Consider the following 22,456-nt stretch of genomic DNA (forward strand, 5'->3'; position numbering starts at 1 on the left):
AAGTAGTAATCAAAATGATCAGATTCAAATTCTTTGGTATTTATTATAAGATACTTATTATAGTAGTCAGGGTTTTGGATTTTTTCAAATTCTGAGAAAATAATAAATTGAGACAGGAATTTTTCAGTCCATATGATTTCAAGAGCCCTGGGGATGTTCAGGAAAACAAAGAGCATTTGATGTTCTTGGTAGAAAAGTCTCTGCATTCTTTTCTTCCCTAGAGTATGGGAGTTGTTCTTTACGTCCTTGTCTGTGGAGCTCTGCCCTTTGATGGACCGACTCTTCCAATTTTGAGGCAGAGGGTTCTGGAAGGAAGATTCCGGATTCCGTATTTCATGTCAGAAGGTAACAAGCTTTTCATCTTTCTTACGGTGTTTTACAGTGTTAATGCTCCAAGTGAAAGGCCTAGGTAAAAGCTTCTTTTTTTTTTTTCCAAGAGTTTGGGTGCCAAATGAAGTGACTGAGCTATAGGTTAAAAGCTATAGAAAGAAGCAAACTCCTTTATGTAGGTGAGACAGGTTCCAGCCTTCTACTTGTAACTGAACACACAGCATTTCCCAGATTAACAGCAGCATGTCTTCTCATTCATTCTGGCTCTATAAATGTCCCAGGTTTATTTTAGATTTAACGAAGCCCTTTGTAGATACAGACTCATAACCATTTTACTCCAATATGTAATGGATTTTATAAAATTAAAAATTTTTAATTAAAAGGCCAACTGGCAAAATTCTGCTAAATTCAGATGAGATGCCATAATCCCTGCCTGTCGTGTATTGAGCTGTTACCTAGACAGCAGTTAAGTTTACCCCTTAGTTTCATTTTGGTAAAATTATTCTTAACTTTTTTCTTTCTACTAACAGTAGAAATAATATTCTTTGTAGTTAAGAGCATGGACTATGAAGCCAGACTACCATACTGCCTGATTTTAATCCTGAGTCCACCGGTTACTGGCCATATGACTTTCACAAGTTTTATCTCCTCTCTCTCTGCTTCAATTTCCCCATCTATAAAATGGAAATAGCAATAGCTCCTACCCCATGGGTGTTGTAAGGTTTAATTAAATTAATCTGTCAATCAGGTATGGTGGTTTATACCTGTAATTCCAGTGGTTTGGGAGGCCAAGGCAGGAGGATCTGTTAAGGCCAGGAGTTGGAGACCAGCCTGGACAATATTGCAAGACCCTGTCTCTACAAAAAAAAAAAAAAAAATTTCAATTAGCCTGTTGTGGTGGCATGCACCTGTAGTCCTAGCTACTCAGGAAGCTGAGGCAGGAGGATTGCTTGCAGTGAGCTGTGATTGCATTACTGCACTCCATCCTGGGCACCCTGACCAAGAATGAGACCCTGTCTCCAATAATAATAATAATAGTTAATAAGCATAATCTATGTAAAGCACTTAGCACAGCGCCTGGCATATAGTGACAGGAGGTTAGCTTATGTGTGAGTGAAGAGCATCATGTCAGCTCAGAGAATATGCTAGTGCTCAAAGTTGCAGCAGTGCAGTTTTCTTGGTGTAGTCAGAAGTAAGTAATATTTTACATACACTTTTCTCGCTACAGTGATATGGAGGAGAGCAGCAGCCCATTGGAGAGCTCTTTGCCTCGCTTACATAGCCTTAGTATATCAGCATTAGATATGACTGAGAATCGATTTACTGTCTGCTTGTTCTAGGAATGAGGCTTATTTATTTTCTTTGGTGGAAGTCAAAGTCTGTTTCTAGATATTTTCAGTTGCGAAATTCAGTAGAAAGTTTCATTTAGCCCAGAATCTGATAGACCTACACCCTCCTGTTTTTCTTAGGTATTTGTTCACCGCGTTAGCTTGACAAATATAAGTAGCCTGCATGTATTCATTTATTCATTTGACCTTCCACTTTCCAGTAGAGGATACAAAGATTAACACCCTTGTACAAAGTCACGAGTCAAGCAAATAACCCTGAAGTGCAAGGTGATTTATGTGACTTTTGTAACATTGTGTTTTCTATAGATTGCGAGCACCTTATTCGAAGGATGTTGGTCCTAGACCCATCCAAACGGCTAACCATAGCTCAAATCAGGGAGCATAAATGGATGCTCATAGAAGTTCCTGTTCAGAGACCTGTTCTGTATCCACAAGAGCAAGAAAATGAGCCATCCATCGGGGAGTTTAATGAGCAGGTTCTGCGACTGATGCACAGCCTTGGAATAGATCAGCAGAAAACCATTGAGGTAAAGTGATCAGAGATTTGACTAAAGGTATTTCAGGGTTCTACTGCACTTAGCTACTTGAACTTTCATACTCACACCTGTCATCCTGGTCTTTTAGCACATGTATCCCCAGCGCCTAGGCATACTGTTCAGTGTTCCCTATTGATGACATCAGACTCTATTTATATTTACTTTTATTCAGCATCTTAAATTCCTTTCTTTGCCCCATCTGCCAAAACATTCGAGAGGAGGCATTTATAAAAGAGTCAGAAAAGGCAAAGATGGAAGCTTAACAAATACAAGGTAGAAAGTTGCTTCCAAGATGAAACATGAAGTTTTACATAGGTATTTAACTAGTTTGTATGGAACATAAATGTGCAGCTAGGCAAAGGGCCAAGCAGGAAACAAGAAGGGTAGGTATCAGGTTTAAGAAAGCCGGGGAATTTAGATTGTGAACTGGAGAAACTAAGAAGGCAAAAACAGGTGGGCTCCTGATTTGGAAGTATTTAGGGATCATAGAACTCTGAAGGGTCATGAACCTGGAAAATTCCTCTTGGCTTTTATTTCTGTCCTCAAATAGTTAGCATACTTATAGGATATACATATTTCTAATACTTCTACAATAGTAAAAAAGCAAACAGTGCTCTTGAGGAAGAAACATAACAAGAATATCAAATGCCGCCTTGTTTGCTGTGAAAGACCAAGGCTCCATGCTGTACTGCCTTTGCCCTGCCACGTAGCCATAAGTGAAACCAAACTGACTCTCCTGCTTTGCTCACTGTGCGCTCAGTGATGTTTTCCTGTACTTGTCCCTGAAGTGCATCCAGAGCGGTAGCTGGGCGTGCAATTCCACTGACCTGTGATTTTTGCTGAGACGGCTCTGCATCCTGGTGCCCTGCACAGCACCCATGCCGACTGTCAGGTGGAATTAGAAGCCAAAGGAGCAGTTGTTTCTCTGTTCCCTCAGTATCTGGGAAAGCTGGCAGGCTGGAGATGTGAACATTTGGGAAGCAACTTTATTTTCAAGGTTTTAAGAGGGTGGGACTGCAAAAACAAGAGGAAAAAATTACCTAAGAACAGAGACATAGTGTCTCTCAATTTAGCTTCCAGATGCCATTCTCCAGCCCAAAATAATCATCAGAAAGTTCTCCACATACTTTAACCATTCACTTCAGAGTTTTCAATGGTTCAGATTTGTGTTGGAGCCATGGAATTAGAGCCTCGAGCTCAGGTTGCTAACTGACCTTACACCGCCGTTACAGCTATGAGATGGGGCCATGTGGCAGCATTGGGGAATGTCTACATGAGATAATGATGGCATTTTCTCTGACTGGAGAAAAATAAATGGATCTTGTTCATGTAAAAGGGCTGGTCAACCCATTTAAAGGGATCATCATTTATATAATTAATACTAGGCCGGGCGCGGTGGCTCAAGCCTGTAATCCCAGCACTTTGGGAGGCCAAGACGGGCAGATCACGAGGTCAGGAGATCGAGACCATCCTGGCTAACACGGTGAAACCCCGTCTCTACTAAAAAAAAAATACAAAAAATTAGCCGGGCGTAGTGGTGGGCGCCTGTAGTCCCAGCTACTCAGGAGGCTGAGGCAGGAGAATGGCGAGAACCCAGGAGGCGGAGCCTGCAGTGAGCTGAGATCCGGCCACTGCACTCCAGCCTGGGCAACAGAGCAAGACTCCGTCTCAAAAAAAAAAAAAATTAATACTAGAGACTTGAAGTTTTCTGCCTTCCAGTCTTAATTTTGGAGCAGCTTTCATCTTGAGACACACTTTGTTTTTCACTCTGTTTTTAACAGCACACGTTTCTTTCCGCTTTTTTTTAGGCATGTATAGATCATTGCATTGGTCTTTACGGCTCTTTGCCTTTACCACTTGTTTTTTCTTTCAGTCTTTGCAGAACAAGAGCTATAACCACTTTGCTGCCATTTATTTCTTGTTGGTGGAGCGCCTGAAATCACATAGGAGCAGTTTCCCAGTGGAGCAGAGACTTGACGGCCGCCAGCGTCGGCCTAGTACCATTGCTGAGCAAACAGTTGCCAAGGTAATGCCCCCTTAGCTGAGAGTCTTATCTGTGCATGTGCCTGTTCACATGTTCGACAGATTTTTCATATTATACACAGGGTTAGGATTTCACCCTCTACACTCTGTTTTTCTGTAGAGTTTCTGCCTGCCATCCACTAGATTCTCAAATGTTTTAGCACTTTCTCATTTTTAAGGGTTAACTTTATTTCAAGCAGTTTTTTAAAAGAGGTGTTTCTCTTTTTCATCATTCACAATGTTGAGAATTACTTGTCACTAGCTTTCACATTCAATTCCATATAACAAATTTTTATTACAGATTTACCATGTGCGAGCTTCTATTCTTAGGCACTGTTGGGGGTAGGATATATAAACTACAGTCATTGCCCTCAGAGACATCACACTATAGAAGTGAAATAAGACAAGATTGTAAACAACCATCATTCACAATAGGGAAAGATGAGTGCTGTAGCAGAGCCAGGGACAGGGGAGAGAGGGGCACAACTGAACAGGGGAAACGGCTTGTAAGACACACCTTCACAGATGGGGAGGACTTGAGTGGTGAGCTGAGGCATTATTGTGAAGAGTTTTAAATGCCAAGGTAAAGAGTTTACTTACAATTCAGTAAGCAACAAGGACCTACTGAAGGCCGCTAAGCTGAAAAGTGATATAATTCTATCCATGCTTTAGGCTAATTAATCTGGTAGCATTATGAAGGATGTGTCAGGAAGAGAAAAGAAGAAATTTGGAGAGAGCAGTTAGGAGAGTGTTACAGTAGAGACGAGAAATACCGAAGGCTTAAATATGGCACTGTTGGAAGCAGAAAAGAAGGGGCAAGTATAAGAACCATTTCAGAGGTAGACTCTGTATGAAGTTAGCAATGGTTCAGAGATGCAGCTCAGCGTGGTGGTTAGAAGCACCTGGAGCAAATCCCAAATTCTACCACTTCCTGCTATGTGACATTTTAAGTTTCTTAAGGTCTTTTTGTGCCTTGGTTTCCCAAGTGTGTAATGGGGATAATAACAGAATGCTATGACAATTAAATCAGTTAATATCTGTGAAATAGCTAATGTTTGTGAAATACTATCTGCCTGGCACATAGTAAGTGCTATGTAAATGCTTGTTATATAAAGTAATAAATAAATATTGGGGAGGAAGGGACAACATGACTTAGAGATGACTCTGTTCTTGAGCCAGAGCCTGAGAAAATAGGGGTAGCATTAACTCAGTTGCTCATGAGGAAGATGTGGATCTTGATCCGAGGAGAGAGGCTGGGGCTAGAAATTTGGGAATCGTCCATGTAGAGATTGAGATGAATCGTTGGTTAGTATGCTCCACTGACTTTCCTGTCCACTTCTGTGAGTAACTGCCTTTATTCAAAATAAAAATAAAGGCAGAAGAGTTTTGACTTTGTATTTCTTTGGCAGTTTTACAAAATTTACAGGATTATAATAAAATTTTGCACTGGCATCTACAGAGTGTGTTTTAAAAAAGGAAATTAAATCTTCTTGATTTTAGTAGGTAAGTGGTATATTTTGTTATACATACTTTATATATAAAATAAGAGTATTGGCTGGGCGCGGTGGCTCACGCCTGTAATCCCAGCACTTTGGGAGGCCGAGGCGGGTGGATCACAAGGTCAGGAGATCAAGACCATCCTGGCCAACATGGTGAAACCCCGTCTCTACTAAAAATCTAAAAATTAGCCGGGCGTGGCAGCGCGCGCTTGTAGTCCCAGCTACTCAGGAGGCTGAGGCAGGAGAATCACTAGAACCTGGGAGGCAGAGGTTGCAGTGAGCCAAGATCCCGCCACTGCACTCCAGCCTGGGTGACAGAGTGAGACTCTGTCTCAAAAAAAAAAAAAAAAAAGTGAGTATTGATAACAGATGTGAGTAAAATAATGTATCAATATAGTTCCAGATACTTGAGTTAGAGTATCATTGAGCACTTGGAAATCTTCTAAGTTGAATGGTGTTGCTTTCAAGACAGAAAGAAGGAGATAAAATGAAAACCACTTAAGATGTAGTGGAACCCCTTCCTTCTTGCAAATGCCACTAGACAAAAGGATAGGAAGCTGGAAAGCCCCCAGGTCCAGCAGGCTTTCCCTGCCAAGTCTCTTTATTCTTCTTAAACATTACGCAAGTGAGGGAGTGGTGAGGGGTTATATAAACAGTTGTTCCTGAGCACGTGCATATGTTATTGTACACGATATCCTTTCATGTCTAGACTATGAGCAAATTCCCCGGCATATCTCAAATTATATTTAATTTGGCTTAGGGTTCAGATGCATAACATGGCTTCTTATGTTCAATAATTTTTTAATTACCAAGTACTCTGTGTCCTTTATGCATTGACCCAAGTCTCAATGGAACCTACTTAGTGTAACTAAAATGCTTCTACTTCAAATGGAGTCTTCAGTGCTTATTCACACGCTTGCCTGAGAGCCTTCTGGATGCTGAGCAACAGGCCCCTCCTCTCAGAGATTTCACATTTTGAGTTTTAGTGTTGAACTTGTTAAAAAATAGATTTCTGTTTTTATGGATATAAATGTGCCTAAAGTTTTAGTAAAGCCTTCTCACTTTAATTCCTTGATGTTCTAATTTTTTTTAAAGAAGTGGCAAATCACTTGTTTCTTGATATAGCAGCAAGAAATTGAGGAAACATGATCCAGTCAATACAAAGATAACGTGAGCCGTGGAATCATGCAGACCTCAGGTTCCGCACCAAGCTGAGTGACTTCAGGCGAGTCAGCGTCTCTGAGCTCCTGTGCCCTTATATACAGAATGGGAACAGCAATACATACTTCATTAGATTGCTACCAAGATACAATTGGTTAACCTGTACCAGAAGTTTAGTTCAACCAATAGAGCACTTATACGCCAGGCACAGTCCTAGCCACTGTGGCTTCAGAAGTACCCTGGAAACAGTCGCTCCCCTTAAGAAGTTCATAGCCTAGTTACAAAATACCCATTATGGCCTTGCACGGTTGCTCACGCCCGTAATCCTAGCACTTTGGGAGGCTAAGGCGGGCAGTTCGCTTGAGCCCAGGCATTTGAGACCAGCCTGGGCAACATGGTGAAACACCATCTCTACTAAAAATACAAAAATTAGCCAGTTATGGTGGTGCATGCCTATAATCCCAGCTATGCGGGAGGCTGAGGCAGGAAAATCGCTTGAACCCAAGAGACAGAGGTTGCAGTGAGCCGAGATCACACCACTGCATTCCAGTCTGGGCGACACAGTGAGGCTCTGTCCCAAAAAGTAAAACATAAAAAAAAAATAAAGTACCCATTATTATTATTTAGACAACAGTGGGATTCCCATCTTAGATTTGGAGTGCTTATGTCTGCTGTATAACATGCAGGAAGTATTAGATCTAACTGAGTTCAGACTATTTAGAAAAAATATGTCACGTCTTTGTCTCATACATTCTAACCACTAGTTTTGGTGGGATTTTAGGGGAGGTTTTGTTTTTGAGATGGGGTCTTGCTGTGTCATCAAGGCCAGAGCACAGTGGCAATCACAGCTCACTTTAGCCTCAACCTCCTGGGCTCAGGTGATCCTCCCACCTCAGCTTCCCAAGCAGCTGGAACCACAAGTGCATGCCACCACGCCCAGCTAACTATTTTTTTAATCTTTTGTAGAGATAGGGTCTTGCTATGTTGCCTAGGCTGGTCTCAAATTCCTGGGCTCAAGTAATCCTCCTACCGTGGCCTCCCAGAGTGTTGGGATTGCAGGACCTGATGAAGGTCACACAATTAGTGAGCCACCACACCTGGCCTAACCACTAGTTTTTAAGAGTCCTTCCACTGCAAGTTTCCATCAGCTGTAAACAAACAAGAGTAAAACAATCACCTTCAATTCTTTAATTACTGTTTAGAGGTTGCCCTTCACAACAGGTTGTGCCTGTTTACTAGGGCTGCCATAACAAAATACCGCAGACCTAGTGGCTTAAACAACGGAAATTATTGTCTCATAGTTCGGGAGGCTGGAAATCAGGATGAGGGTGCCATGAGGGGTGCTATCTGGTGAGGCCTGTCTTCTTAGCTTGTAGCTGGCTGTCTTTTCACTGACTTCTTTTCTCTGCGCAAGTGTGGAGAGAAAGATCTCTGGTGTCTCCCTCGTCTTACAAGGACACCTGCTGTGTGGGCTCAGGGCCCCACCCTTTGGACCTCATTTAACCATAGTTACCTTCTTCAAGGCCCTGTCTCCAGATATTAGTGGCTCAACTTGTGAATTTTGGCAGGACACAATTCAGGTCATAACAAATACTTGCCTATTGGAATAGTAATGAGTTTCCCATAGGAAAGAACATTATTTTCATTTTAATGGTTCTGGAAAGCACAAAGTCCAAAGAAGAGATTAAAAGCAATAAACGTGGTCTAAAGAGTGATCACAATTGGTTGGGCATAATCATTGAGTATTGACACTCTTAAAGAATATCTTGATAATATCTGCTTCTTGGGTTATTAATTGACCATCTATTTATTTAATATTTGCAAATCAACTGTGCAATGCTGCGCATGCTGTTTGTATATTTATACCCTCTGTTGTTCCAAAAAGACTCCTTTAGTCCCCTCAGTGATCATAAGACTCCTAAAACCCACCATATTTCCTAGGAAGTGATTGTCACAACAAAAAGCGTTATTCCTTGATGCTATCTGTTATTCCTCTAACCGAGTCCACAGTCAGTTGTAGTAGTCCAGGTCAGGTGTGAATGCTGTCAAAGTCGGGTGTGAATGCTGTCAAGGTCGGGTGTGAATGCTGTCAAGGACAGTGTGCTACGCTTGGTCTGGCACAGCACCGTCTGGCCATTTAAAGCGTCCAAGCTAGTGGGAGTCAGGGGCGGAGCAGCGTGTCATAGTTAGTGCATGGGCATCTCAATTCCATACGGCACCCTCGGTCATGCTTCGCCCTAATGATTTAGACTACCTTCATAAAGAAGGAGCAGTCTAATAAAGCTGGGAAGTAGAAATCAATTCTTCAGTTTTATCCTTTGATTGAAAAGCTAATGATGGGGGTAAGAAGAATGTAGCAAATATACTTTAGTGGGGAGTGTAAATTTTACATAGTGACTAGATAAAAATTTTACATAGTAGCTAGATAATTTAAATGCCTGATATTTGAAAGGAAAACGTTGTTTAACCTCAGAAGTAGCACAGAATATAAACTTGAGGAGTGACAATACAAGGAAAGCTATCTCATTATCACACTCTGAATAGTGTGCAGTTGTGTATTTGTTTGTTTTGGGGCATCCAGAACATTCTGACACTTTGCTAATGCTACTTTATTCTTTATCTTATACAGTATAGCCAATGATATTAATATTGGAATATACCAAAGATAAAGTATGTTGAAAATATATTCAGAGTATATTCAAATATAAAGTATATTTCTAACATACGCCCCCATCCTTGAAAAGCATCAATCCGAGATTCTAACTGGGAACCGTTAGTATTTGAGAACGAGACTGCATTCATTGTACAGTCTAATTCTTATATTCTTGTGATCATTCGGAGGCTTTAGGAAGAAGGGGAAAGGAGAAATTAATGTTACTGAGTTAAGGACATTGCATGTTACCTTTTACAGTCCTGACTTCACTGAGAAGTTGGCATTGTGCTCTCACAGTTGAAGAAGGTAAGTTTCAGAGAAGTAAGGAAACTTGATTAAGGTCATACAATTTGTAGGTGATGGAGCCAGGAATCAAACTCAGGTCTTGGGAGAGGAGAAGCTACAATCTCATACCATTTGTCCCTTTGATTTGTCTGAATTTAAAATTCACCATCCTATAGCCCTTGAAATAACTATAGCTGGAAAAATATAGGCCATCCTTCTGCCTTTCATAGTCTAGTATGATGATTGTTTTCTCAGATGTGGTGCAGTGCCTGTTATATTTAAAACACATCTAATAAATTATTCCGGTAGTTTTGAAGGGATGGTGATGAAAGGATCATTCAGCAGCTTCATCTTTAAAATCAGTCTTTGCCAATTGTCATAAGGAAAGATTCTCTTTTAAATGATTTTTTTTTCTTTTTTTTTTTTCTTTTTCTTTTTTTTTTTTGAGACAGAGTCTCGCTCTGTTGCCCAGGCTGGAGTGCACTGGCATGATCTCGGCTCACTGCAAGCTCCGCCTCCTGGTTTCACACCATTCTCCTGCCTCAGCCTCCTGAGTAGCTGAGACTACAGGCATCCACCACCACGCCAGGCTAATTTTTTTTTTTTTTTTGTATTTTTAGTAGAGATGGGGTTTCACCGTGTTAGCCAGGATGGTCTCAATCTCCTGACCTCATGATCCACCTGCCTCGGCCTCTCAAAGTGCTGGGATTACAGGCATGAGCCACTGCGCCTGGCCTTAAATGATTTTTTAAAAGAAGCATTTGTAATGCTTGTTTCCCTAGAGTAGTTAACAAAGGAGACATGAGAACAGACTTCAAACCATCAGGAGCTTTCTATAGTGGGTTGACTTCAAAAACATAGCTTGCAGTAAACGCCTCTCCTTCCACTGGGCCAGCAGGCTGAGTCCAGGCTGTGCATCTCCTTAAAGGAAGGAAGATGTTCCTGTCACCCCACGTGACTGCTGCTTCTCTTTCTTCCTCTTCGCATACACCCTTACCAATAAATACATACCATCTCACCTACACCAAAAAGGTGGGTAGGGCAGACAGAGACATAGCACTGACTCCAGCGTCCCTTGTGTTGTAGTTACTTGTGGGTGTGTATATATCTGTCCCTGGTTTAATTTTGAGCTCCTAGGATTTTTCTATTCTTTATCTGTCTGGTAAGTATTATATTTAAAGAAAGCGATAAATATGTTTGTTGAATTGAAACGAGGAGCATTCTTGATTCCTCACAAAAGCTAGCTTTCTTGTCACCTGTGTGAAAGTCAAGCATCCCCTCATGAGGCAGAACTGAAATTCTGTACAACCTCTTTCAGAGGAACTGATTGCTGAGTCTGCTTCAGACCGCTGCCTGCACCATACGCATATTTCACCAAGTCTTTCTGGAGTTTCCAATAAATAAATATTCAGTCTTTAATTGCCACAGGAAGAATTATTTTATTCTTAGAACTTTGTGTATTTATAGAGAAGGTATTCATGTTCCCAAACTGTCTGTTCTTGCCATATTTACAGGCACAGACTGTAGGGCTCCCAGTGACCATGCATTCACCGAACATGAGGCTGCTGCGATCTGCCCTCCTGCCCCAGGCATCCAACGTGGAGGCCTTTTCATTTCCGGCATCTGGCTGTCAGGCAGAAGCTGCATTCATGGAAGAAGAGTGTGTGGACACTCCAAAGGTACGGCTGTGTTTGAGAGTCTCGGAACTGGCAGTGTGGCGAGAGATTTCAGTTTGGTCCACAAGTGTTTTACTTTGGCTTTATTGAACGTTATCATTTCCTTAAGTCACTCAGGAGTGATGCTTTTGTGGAGAAAAACCTAAGAACAGTGTCCAGGTTCAACTCTTGTCAGTGTTTATCATTGTGACCATTATGACCATTACGTAATTTGTCAGACCTCGTGGACTTCTGAAAAGTCCTCCTCATCTTTCTCCCTCCTTCACTAATTCCTTCTCTCTTCAAGTTTCCAGATCTCTCACAAGTGTTTGGGAGTATTTTTGATTTGTTTTTTTTTTCCCTAACAAATTAATGCTGAAAACAAAAAAATTAACTTTCATGCCAAATTGGGCTTTATTTGATTGCTATTGCCGCTCTTCTGCATAGGGTACCTCAGGTACAGAACGATGGGCCATCTTTTGTGATCAGTTATACATGTTGTTTTGTCTAATTTGGAAGTGTTTAAAAGTTAGTGTGCTGGGCCAGGTGTGGTGGCTCAAGCCTATAATCCCAGCACTTTGAGAGGCTGAGGCGGGCAGATTGCCAGAGCTCCGGAGTTCCAGACCACCTTGGGCAACATGGTGAAACTCCATCTCTACTAAAATACAAAAAATTAGCCAGACATGGTGGCACACACCTGTAATCCAAGCTACTCAGGAGGCTGAGGCACTAGAATGGCTTGAGCCCAGGAGGCCGAGGTTGCAGTGAGTAAGCCGAGATCGCAGCACCACACTCCAGCCTGGGTGACAGAGTGAGACTCCATCTCAAAAACTTAATTAATTAATAAAAATAAAAGTTAGTGTGCAGAATGAAGTTGGCATTTAGGATACGGAAGATGACAGCTTTTCTCATTCATGGATGTTTCTTTAACTTCCAGTGTGTATTATATGTACTTAGCATAAGCAATGTACAGAAGATCATAATAATGGGTAGGAGAGTGTCATAGATAACATAGGTCTTGGAGCATGTTCAAAATAGACCTCCTCTTAGTGTGAACTTGGGCCACATAACAGAACTCTTTGAATCTCAGTTTTCTCTTGTATAAAATGAGAACACCAACTTTATGAGACTGTTATGATGATTAATTGAGATAATGTGTGTGAGGTTTGGGACAGATTATAGATACTCAATAAATATTGGTTTCCTGTATTTTTAGCCTCTTTAGGTAATAAAAAGATGAGTGAGACACGAACTCTGTCTCTCAGAGTTCACTATAGTCTAGCAGAAGAAACATTATACATACTAAAAGATGGCGTTGGCCGGGCGCGGTGGCTCACGCCTGTAATCCCAGCACTTTGGGAGGCCGAGGCGGGCGGATCACAAGGTCAGGAGATCGAGACCATGGTGAAACCCCGTCTCTACTAAAAAATAGAAAAAAATTAGCCGGGCGCAGTGGCGGGCGCCTGTAGTCCCAGCTACTCGGGAGGCTGAGGCAGGAGAATGGCGTGAACCCGGGAGGCGGAGCTTGCAGTGAGCCGAGATTGCGCCACTGCACTCCAGCCTGGGTGACAGAGCGAGACTCCGTCTCAAAAAAAAAAAAAAAAAAAAAAAAAAAAAAAGATGGCGTGGCAGGTACTGAGTAAATTGATAAAAGATAAAATATGGGCCAGGCGCGGTGGCTTACGCCTGTAACCTCAGCACTTTGGGAGGCTGAGGCGGACGGATCATGAGGTCAGGAATTCAAGACCAGGGTGGCCAACATGGCGAAACTCCGTCTCTACTAAAAATACAAAAATTAGCTGGGCGAGGTTGCGGGCACCTGTAATCCTAGCTACACAGGAGGCTGAGGCAAAATAATTGCTTGAACCCAGGAGGTGGAGGTTGCAGTGAGCCAAGATTATGCCATTGCATGCCAGTCCAGGTGACAGTGCTAGACTGTACCTCAAAAAAAATAATAAAATAAAAAGATAAAATATGATCGGTCCCTTAAGGAAGTATAAATCAAAACGAGACTAGAAAGAGGCAGGGGGAGTTGCTTTTAGCTGTTTGATCAGGAAGGTCCGGTTTAATGATCAGAACTGGGGATCGAGAGGCGGGTAGACCCCAGACAGGTGGCTGGAAACCGGGGGTGGGGGGTGATGTCTACAGTGGAGGCAAGACTGGAAAAAGCAAGTACTAGGGAAGCCTAAGTCCATCTCCGTAGAGAGGGGTTCAGATGGTCTGAGGAAAAGGGCACATGCAGGGAAGCTGTGTGAAATAAAGATGGAGGAGGTTAGCATTGAATGGCAAGCCAAGAAATTTAGATGTTTCCCCTAAGCAAGTGCTTTCAATATGGGGATAGGTTTTGGTATCAGTTGAAACAACTGAAGGCACAATTGTTCGGGGAGTAGGAAACCGCTGAAGATATTTGAGCGAGGAAGCTCTGGGATCCGTGTTGCACATCAGAAAGTTAGCCTGCATATCGCTGTGTGCTCCGGTGCAGGGGAGAAACGTGACCAGGAAGACAGGTTAGAGCCCGTGTCCAGGAGGGAGGCGATGATAGTGACCATGAACCTGGAGGGGAGGAGACGGTAGAAATGAGATGGTGCAGATAAAATTGATAGAATATTAAGGTCTAGGGAGAAGACCAAACCAATAACAAGATTTTGAGCCTAGATGGAGGGTGACAGCTGTTTTCAGAAATGGGGAACTAAAGGCAGGGCAGATTCAAGAAGGCCGACCATGAGTTCAGACAAGCGTAACCCACAGCAGGCAGCTCAGTGCAAGGCTGCCACAAGCCGGTGTTGAGCTGAGTTGCTGACCTAAAGGATTTAGTGTCTGGGCCCCTGAGGACGAGTCCACTGCCTGGGGGCAGTCTTTCTTCTCTGCCCGTGGTTGCTACTATAGACCCACTCAGAAATTTAGACATCAATTAAGGCAGCATCATTCATTTATTTTAAAGATGTAATTCCCTCAAAAGAATTAAAATGCAGTTGACTCAAGGCTTATGTGTGAGGGCATCAGGCCTAAAACACAGCTCGGGCACTGACTGCTGTATTATGTAGGGCAAGCTATTTTTAAAGCTTGTGATTGTTACTGTAACCAGGAAACAGGCAGGAAATGAATGATTTTGCAGAAGATACAGACAGGAGCTAGATGGTATATTCGCATTTGTAGGAAGAGCAGTGCCACGCTGGAGCTGGCCACCCACACTGACAATGCCACGGTGGCACTCAGCCAGGCCATAGACATGCTCCGGGCTTCTTTGTGGACCATTTTATTTATGTCAGTGAAAATGCTTGTCCCTCTTCCCTCCCTAGGACCTCTTTCTTGGGGCCCATAAGTAAGTGCACACATACACAGAAAAACTATCAGAGACATGGTTCCCTTTTTATTGAGACTGCCTTGTGTGAATTTACTGTAACACCCATTTGTTGTTTTCTGATTGATGCTTCATAGCTGCGTGTAGTGATACTTGCATTTCTCCTCTCAACTGGGGACAGGTATTGTGCATCTCAAAGAGACTTCAGCTCTCCTTCCCTCTCAGAAATCTTCAGTGCTTAAAACTGTCAGTAAAATCCCTTAGGGAGTCTGAATGGAAACTTTGATTTGCAGCTTCAAAAAAATACTGCCTTTCTGAGATGGTCGCCCAACTCTAGATAAGAATGGTTGAATCAGGTGCTCCAAACAGGAACTGAGATCCACAGGTGACATGGGGGCCATATGGGAGGGCAGATGCATAAACTCTGCAGAATAAATCTCCTTTTAATAAGGAATTTTTTATACACTTGAGTCATTTTTAGCTTTTTTTTTTTTTTTTTTTTGAGATGGAGTATCACTCTTGTCAACCAGGCTGGAGTGCAGTAGAGCGATCTCATCTTACTGCAACGTCCACCCGCCGGGTTCAAGCGATTCTCTTGCCTCAGACTCCCGAGTAACTGGGACTACAGGCACCCACCACCACGCCCAGCTAAGTTTTGTACTTTTAGTAGAGATGGGGTTTTGCCATGTTGGCCAACCTGGTCTCGAACTCCTGACCTCAGGTGACCCGCCCACTTGGCCTTCCAAAGTACTGGGATTACAGGCATGAGCCACCATGCCCGGTCCATTTTTAGCATTTTTATTTGAAATGTAATAAAAGGATTTTCCGAATTACCCCCTTCATAGCTGGATAGCAGAAGGAAACTGTGAGGGTAAACCCTGAAAATGCAGATATAGTGGAGGTGTTTCGTGTCTACTTACATTTTTAATAACTTTTTTCATGACAAAGGCAGTACATACAAGTTCTGAAAAGGATATACATCTGGCCAGGTGCAGTGGCTCACGCCTGTAATCCCAGCACTTTGGGAGGCTGGGTGGATCACCTGAGGTCAAGAGTTTAAGAAAAGCCTGGCCAACATGGCAAAACCCCAGCTCTACTAAAAATACAAAAATTAACCAGGCATGGTGGTGCATACCTGTAATCCCAGCTACTCAGGAGGCTGAGGCAGGAGAATCGCTTAAACCCGCGAGTTGGAGGTTGCAGTGAGCCGAGATTGCACCACTGCACTCCAGCCTCGGCGACAGAGTGAGACTGTCTCACCAGAAAAAGAGAAAAGAAAAAGAAAAATCAAATCAATGAAAAATCAAGTCATTGTTTTCTAGCTGTCCCAGGATAAAATTGAACTCAGCAAATATTTTGTAATAAAAGACATAATTCCTCTTGTAGTCTAGATGAGAAAATAAATGTATAAACTGACAATTTAAGTAAAACCATAAATTCAGGGGTACTGCCGGGTGTTTTGTGTGACTCAGTAAAAACATTAAGGATAAAAAAAGAACCTGCATGAAAAGAAACACTGAACAGACAACCCACAGAATGAGAGAACATTTTTGCAATCTATCCATCCGACAAAGGTCTAATATCCAGTCTATAAGGAACTTAAACAAATTTACAAGAAAAAAAACCATTAAAAAGTAGGCAAAGGACAAGAACAGACACTTCTGAAAAGAAGACACTCATGCAGCCAACAAACATATGAAAAAAAGCTCAGCATCACTGATCATTAGAGAAATGCAAATCAAACCCACAATGAGATACTATCTCATGCCAGTCAGAATGGCAATTATTAAAAAGTTAGGAACAACAGATATTGGCCTGGTTGTGGAGAGAAAGGAACACTTTTACACTGTTGGTGGGGGTGTAAATTAGTTCAGCCATTGTGGAAGACAATGTGGCGATTCCTCAAGGATCTAGAAGCAGAAATACCAGCCCTCTTTTCCTTTCTCCGCCATCGTGGTGTGTTCTTGCCTCCGCTTCTCACCATGTCTTCTCACAAGACTTTCCGGATTAAGCGATTCCTGGCCAAGAAACAGAAACAAAATCGTCCCATTCCCCAGTGGATTCGGATGAAAACTGGAAATAAAATAAGGTACAACTCCAAAAAGAGACACTGGAGAAGAACCAAGCTGGGTCTATAAGGAATTGCACATGAGATGGCACATATATTTGTGCTGTCTGAAGGTCATGATCACATTACCATATCAAACTGAAAATGTCACCACTCTCTGGAGAGTTCGACATATTTTCCTCTCTGAATCTATTATGAATGCGTTGGTTGGCTGGGTTCAGTAATAAATATGTGAGGCCTTTCATTTCAAAAAAAAAAAGAAATACCATTTGACCCAGCAATCCCATTACTGGGTATATACCTAAAGGAATATAAATCATTCTATTATAAAGATACATGCACGAGTCTGTTCGTTGCAGCACTGTTCACAACAGCAAAGACATGGAATCCACCCAAATACCCATCAGTGATAGACTGGATAAAGAAAATGTGGTACAGGTACACCAATACTATGCAGCCATAGAAAGGAATGAGAACATGTCCTTTGCAGGGACATGAATGGAGCTGGAAGCCATTATCCTCAGCTGAACAGAAAACCAAACACCACATGTTCTCACTTATAAGTAGGGGTAGAATGGACACATGAGGGGAACAGCACACACTGGGGCCTATTGGGGGTGAGGGGAGGGAGAGCATCAGGAAGAATAGCTGATGCATGCGGGGCGTAATACCTAGGTGATGGGTTGATAGGTGCAGCAAACCACCATGGCACACGTTTACCATGTAACAAACCTGCACATCCTGCACATGGACCCTGGAACTTAAAAATTGAAGGAAAAAAAAAAGAGCCTACTTGTATGGCTTATCCTATAAGAAATGTCTTTTGACGGAGGCCGTAAGTATAAGGATGCTCAATAGATAATTACTTAATGATCTTCTTTTCTCTGTTGCCTTATTCATTTCTAAACCATTCTTGGCTAGTTTTAGAAAATTGTATTAGTAGAGAGTTAAGGAGCTTAGAGGTATGAATATAAGTTCTCAAACAGCCATTCTTTCTTGTAAGGAAACTATTAAGTTTAGTCAGAAAGGAAAGTTTATCTGGGGAAGGACCAAGGAGAGAGTAAGAGTTGCTGGCCAGGTTTCAGAGTTTTGCTTTCTGTTGCCATGGGGAAGGTTGGCCAATGTGGAAAGGAAGCATTTGCCACTCTTCCTTTTAAATGACCACTCATCACTTTAAAACCCTGTAATGCATTAGCCACCTTACCCGAGTGAGGGCTATAGCCCAGAATGGATTTTATGGAATAACCTTCCCCTCCCTGCAGCAAACAAAGATCTGAGTCACCCGAGTCTCCTTCTCCAAATAAAGGGCCTCGCCGCGCCTTCAGATTGGCTGTCGTAAGAGGAAAGTTTCCTGTGTGTCTGGCAAAGGGAAACCCCACGCCACCTCTCACATACATGAGCTTCTCCTGCTTCCAAAGGAAACAGCAGCTCTAACCAGTGTTTTCCAGGTGAAAGTACTGCTCAGAATGAAGCGTCTTATTACTGGCTGTTCCTGAGCAGCTATTCATAGGAGAAAATAGATTGATTTCCACGGGGGAATAGTTAAGGTAATGAGGTAAATAATTACCTCCTCACAGGGGCCTTTCCAGCCAGAACTTGCAACCACAAACCCCCCCCACTCCCACCCTGCCGCCGGTGTGCTGTTCTGCCTGCCATTAGGCGGTTTGCGTGGCAACTGCATGGGAAGGGCCAGTGCTTGCAGGGAGCCGTGCCGCGCTCACCCCTGTGGGATAGGAACCATCGATAACGTATATGTTGCTGGAGGAGACAGAATTCAGTGCCCTGGGGCTTATTAGCCTTTGCTGGAATTTTGGGCCAGTGAGCCATTTGTTGTTCTACAATGGAAGGCTTTGGCCGTCTGCCATTTGAATTTTTTTTCAATCCTTTTTGTGGTATCAGTCTGTCTATATAGAATTCTTACTTTCCATTCCTCAGGCATATAGAACCAATTAAAGACTAGATCAAACAGGCAGGTACTTAAATTATGAACATAAAAGTCTTCCTAAAACCTTCCAGTATGTTTATGGTTGAAAAGGTGACTACCCCCCCCTTTTTTTTTTTAGCAGTGAGCCGTATAGTTTAAAAAAAAAAAAAAACTCATCTTCCCCCTCTTCATTTCCCTTATTTAAAAGAAAAATAACCGGTAGGCCTCAAACTAATATACCCCTGTTCTTCTGGAAACCACTAAAAAAGTTGTTTATTGTAATAATGATGACTCAGAGAAACCTGGGCAGCAGTGCCAGTTCAGGTCATCACGGGCTTCTGTCTCTCTCTGAGTCCTGCAGTTGACTTGCCTTCACTTCTAATCTATGTATTGTCATTCATAATAAATATGTGCATCTTTAAATATTTTACTTAATTTCTAGTTTGCCACAAGTCTTGACATGTTTTCCTTTGTGGATTTTTCTGTCTCAGCAGTGCAGAAACTGAGTTTCCTCTCTCCCCTGGCGTTTAGGTCAATGGCTGTCTGCTTGACCCTGTGCCTCCTGTCCTGGTGCGGAAGGGATGCCAGTCACTGCCCAGCAACATGATGGAGACCTCCATTGACGAAGGGCTGGAGACAGAAGGAGAGGCTGAGGAAGACCCCGCTCATGCCTTTGAGGCATTTCAGTCCACACGCAGCGGGCAGAGACGGCACACTCTGTCAGAAGTGACCAATCAACTGGTCGTGATGCCTGGAGCAGGTACGGTAGAGGAGCGACACTAGCTTAAGTCTTCATGGCATCATCTCATACTCCAATCGCCAGCCAGTGGTCATGATGCCAGCCAACTCCTAAAATTGAATCGATAGCTTATTCCTTTATGGAGCAGATTCAGCAGGCGTTGCAGATGCAGCCTGGCAGCAGCTATCAAAGGTGAATTGAAACGTCTCAGAGTTGGCTCCCATAGTCCCCAGGATTCATATGGGTGCCACATGATTCATCAGGGACTCTGGCTCTTTAGGACTGGCTGTGATCTTACAGATGCCACTTCTGGAGTGTTCTCCCCACTAACCTTGAAGATGACTAAATTGGCCAGTAAAAAGTAAACATCTGAAAAGATGTTTTGATTGGAGATTAAGGACATGGTAGCTGTCAAGTCTCAAGCTGGTTATGCTTTGTACCCTATGTTCCAAGAAGATGCTATTGCTGTTGGTTTTATCTGTTCTGTTTTCTCTTAAAGGGAAAGTTTTCTCCATGAATGACAGCCCCTCCCTTGACAGTGTGGACTCGGAGTATGATATGGGGTCTGTTCAGAGGGACCTGAACTTTCTGGAGGACAACCCTTCCCTTAAGGACATCATGTTAGCCAATCAGCCCTCACCCCGCATGACATCTCCCTTCATAAGCCTGAGACCCACCAACCCAGCCATGCAGGCTCTGAGCTCCCAGAAACGAGAGGTCCACAACAGGTCTCCAGTGAGCTTCAGAGAGGGCCGCAGAGCATCGGATACCTCCCTCACCCAGGGTGAGCACTTCCTCCTCTGCCTTTTGAAACTCGCGTCATAGGAGGGCAGTTTCTTGCCATGTTAGTGTGATCACCTGTGGTCACCGAAAGGCCTCGTATTTTAGTTAAACTGTTTGGTCTTGGGGCTTTCTTTCAGGAATTGTAGCATTTAGACAACATCTTCAGAATCTGGCTAGAACCAAAGGAATTCTAGAGTTGAACAAAGTGCAGTTGCTGTATGAACAAATAGGACCAGAGGCGGACCCTAACCTGGCACCGGCGGCTCCTCAGCTCCAGGACCTTACTAGCAGCTGTCCTCAGGTGGGTACCTTGGGCCCTTCCCTCAGTGACTGTGTGAGGATGAGGTGTGAGTTGGTCCTGAAGATGGTCATTTTCACTTAGAGGATTTCCTCCAGTCCTGGAGCAAACAGGTTCTTTGGGAAAAGCCACAGCTTCTTTGCCTTGTTGCTGCCACCTGCCACTGACGGGTTCAACCCATCCACACTGCTTCCAAGTGATCAATACCAGATGGAGGCCTGGAGACTCTTAAGCTGTTTTTGGCTCACAGGGCAGAGTATAGATGAGTGACCTCTTACAGTCACCCTTGAACTCCCCTTCCTCCACCACACATGCACAAATGAAGAATAATGAACTGCACCCAAATGAGAAGCTTCTCACCACTACTTTTGATGTGGTATCACTTTAGTAAATATTACAAGTAGATTATTCATACTAAAAATACAATAAATACTGCTACTTATCCGATTTTTTTTTTTTTTTGAGCGTATTTTCAGTGCACCCAAGAGGATTATAGTTCAAGGCCCACGTGAAGGCCATGGCCTCCTGGCGACACCCAGAGCCTTTGCTCTAGTACTGACTAGGTAGTTGTTAACTAGAGATAATACATGCATAAATGTTCGACAGAGTAAGGAGCCCTCAGCCTACTGGCTCCGTAAAAGCTTTGCGTATTAGTAAGTCTTAATGGAGTTGGAATTCCTTTTGGACATTTGCAAAGGTGCTTCAGCTAAGAACTGAGTTGTTTTTCCCCATGGGGAATTGGTGAAAATTGTTTCCACCCCCTTGCTCCTCAGGAGGAAGTTTCTCCACCGCAGGAAAGCGTCTCCACTCTCCCTGCCAGCGTGCATCCCCAGCTGTCCCCACGGCAGAGCCTGGAGACCCAGTACCTGCAGCACAGGCTCCAGGTGGGTTCTCCTTGCGAGTCCACCTCACTCTGCTCATCCGGAATGTGTCCTTCTGCAAAGCAGAAACGTGTTGTGCCTGGCATTTATTTAGGGTAGCCGCTTGATTCCTTATAAGCAAGTAGCTTTGGCTTTGTCCTTGCAGTTTCTAGAAAGGTGTTCAGTTTCAGCCTTATGCTCTGTGTTGGTGGTGGGAAAGGCTTTGTCCTCAGGCCCCACAAAAGGATATGTCACTGAGGGGTAGGAACGGGAGACCTGGCTTCTTTCTTTCTAACTATACTCCTCTTAATGAGTAATAAATAAAATGAAAATCTTAAGTCTGCAGAATGTCTACATGGACTTTATATGTTGGTGCATAAAAATCTTAAAAAGTGATGAAGCACCGATCCCATAAAGGACGACTCATTCATTCAGTGGTGGAGATCTAACTCCACCTTTCTCATTACTTCTTAACGTCCATGAGCTCACAGTCCTAGTGGACTTTGGGAAATGGAGTGGAAAACGGAAGTAGGTGAGGTCAGAGATGGACCAGGCCTGCTGGCCCGATGCTCTTTCAGGGTCTCCGGGAGCAAATGTCAGTCCCTTCAACCCATGTGGATTCTGTAGGATACAGTTGGATTCATCCTGCAGGCAGAAGCACATCTGCTGACTGCATCCTAGCACATTGTCATGCTCGTGTTGTTTTTCTGCTCTTCCAGAAGCCCAGCCTTCTGTCAAAGGCACAGAACACCTGTCAGCTTTATTGCAAAGAACCACCGCGGAGCCTTGAGCAGCAGCTGCAGGAACACAGGTGAGAAGGGGGCTTTGGCCAAAGAAGTTGCTTCCTTTCTGGAAGCCTTGAGAACACTGAATGTGTTATCCTTTCCCTCCCACGTTCGCCATTACTAGGAAAATAGGTTTTCTGCATGTGCCACAGGCCCTCTGAGCATGATTACTAAGAGGATATCTCAGTATCCATGGAGGATGGTCCTG

At 43.2% G+C, this 22,456-nt stretch overlaps 2 protein-coding genes across 3 annotated transcripts in view; both read left to right on the top strand.

Moving 5' to 3' along the window:
- Positions 1-22,456, top strand: part of SIK2 (salt inducible kinase 2) — a 129,716-nt gene that overhangs the window by 99,415 nt on the left and 7,845 nt on the right. For both annotated transcript variants that reach the window (XM_008020819.3, XM_008020820.3), the window contains 9 exons: positions 222-345; positions 1,986-2,206; positions 4,089-4,241; positions 11,350-11,514; positions 19,315-19,543; positions 20,022-20,306; positions 20,443-20,606; positions 21,377-21,487; positions 22,183-22,274. In XM_008020819.3, coding sequence (XP_008019010.3) covers positions 222-345; positions 1,986-2,206; positions 4,089-4,241; positions 11,350-11,514; positions 19,315-19,543; positions 20,022-20,306; positions 20,443-20,606; positions 21,377-21,487; positions 22,183-22,274 — 1,544 coding nt within the window. The remainder of the gene's footprint in view (positions 1-221; positions 346-1,985; positions 2,207-4,088; positions 4,242-11,349; positions 11,515-19,314; positions 19,544-20,021; positions 20,307-20,442; positions 20,607-21,376; positions 21,488-22,182; positions 22,275-22,456) is intronic.
- LOC119626579 (large ribosomal subunit protein eL39-like) lies at positions 16,221-17,169 on the top strand. The gene has a single exon (XM_038005234.2). The coding sequence runs from the start codon at positions 16,681-16,683 to the stop codon at positions 16,927-16,929; it is 249 nt and encodes an 82-aa protein (XP_037861162.1). The 5' UTR covers positions 16,221-16,680; the 3' UTR covers positions 16,930-17,169.

This window comes from Chlorocebus sabaeus, chromosome 1, assembly GCF_047675955.1.
Source record: "Chlorocebus sabaeus isolate Y175 chromosome 1, mChlSab1.0.hap1, whole genome shotgun sequence".
NCBI classification, from domain to species: domain Eukaryota; kingdom Metazoa; phylum Chordata; class Mammalia; order Primates; family Cercopithecidae; genus Chlorocebus; species Chlorocebus sabaeus.

What these genes read in the sequence shown, in the direction of transcription:
- LOC119626579 (XM_038005234.2), top strand. Translation starts at nt 16,681, where the DNA reads ATGTGGCGATTCCTCAAGGATCTAGAAGCAGAAATACCAGCCCTCTTT.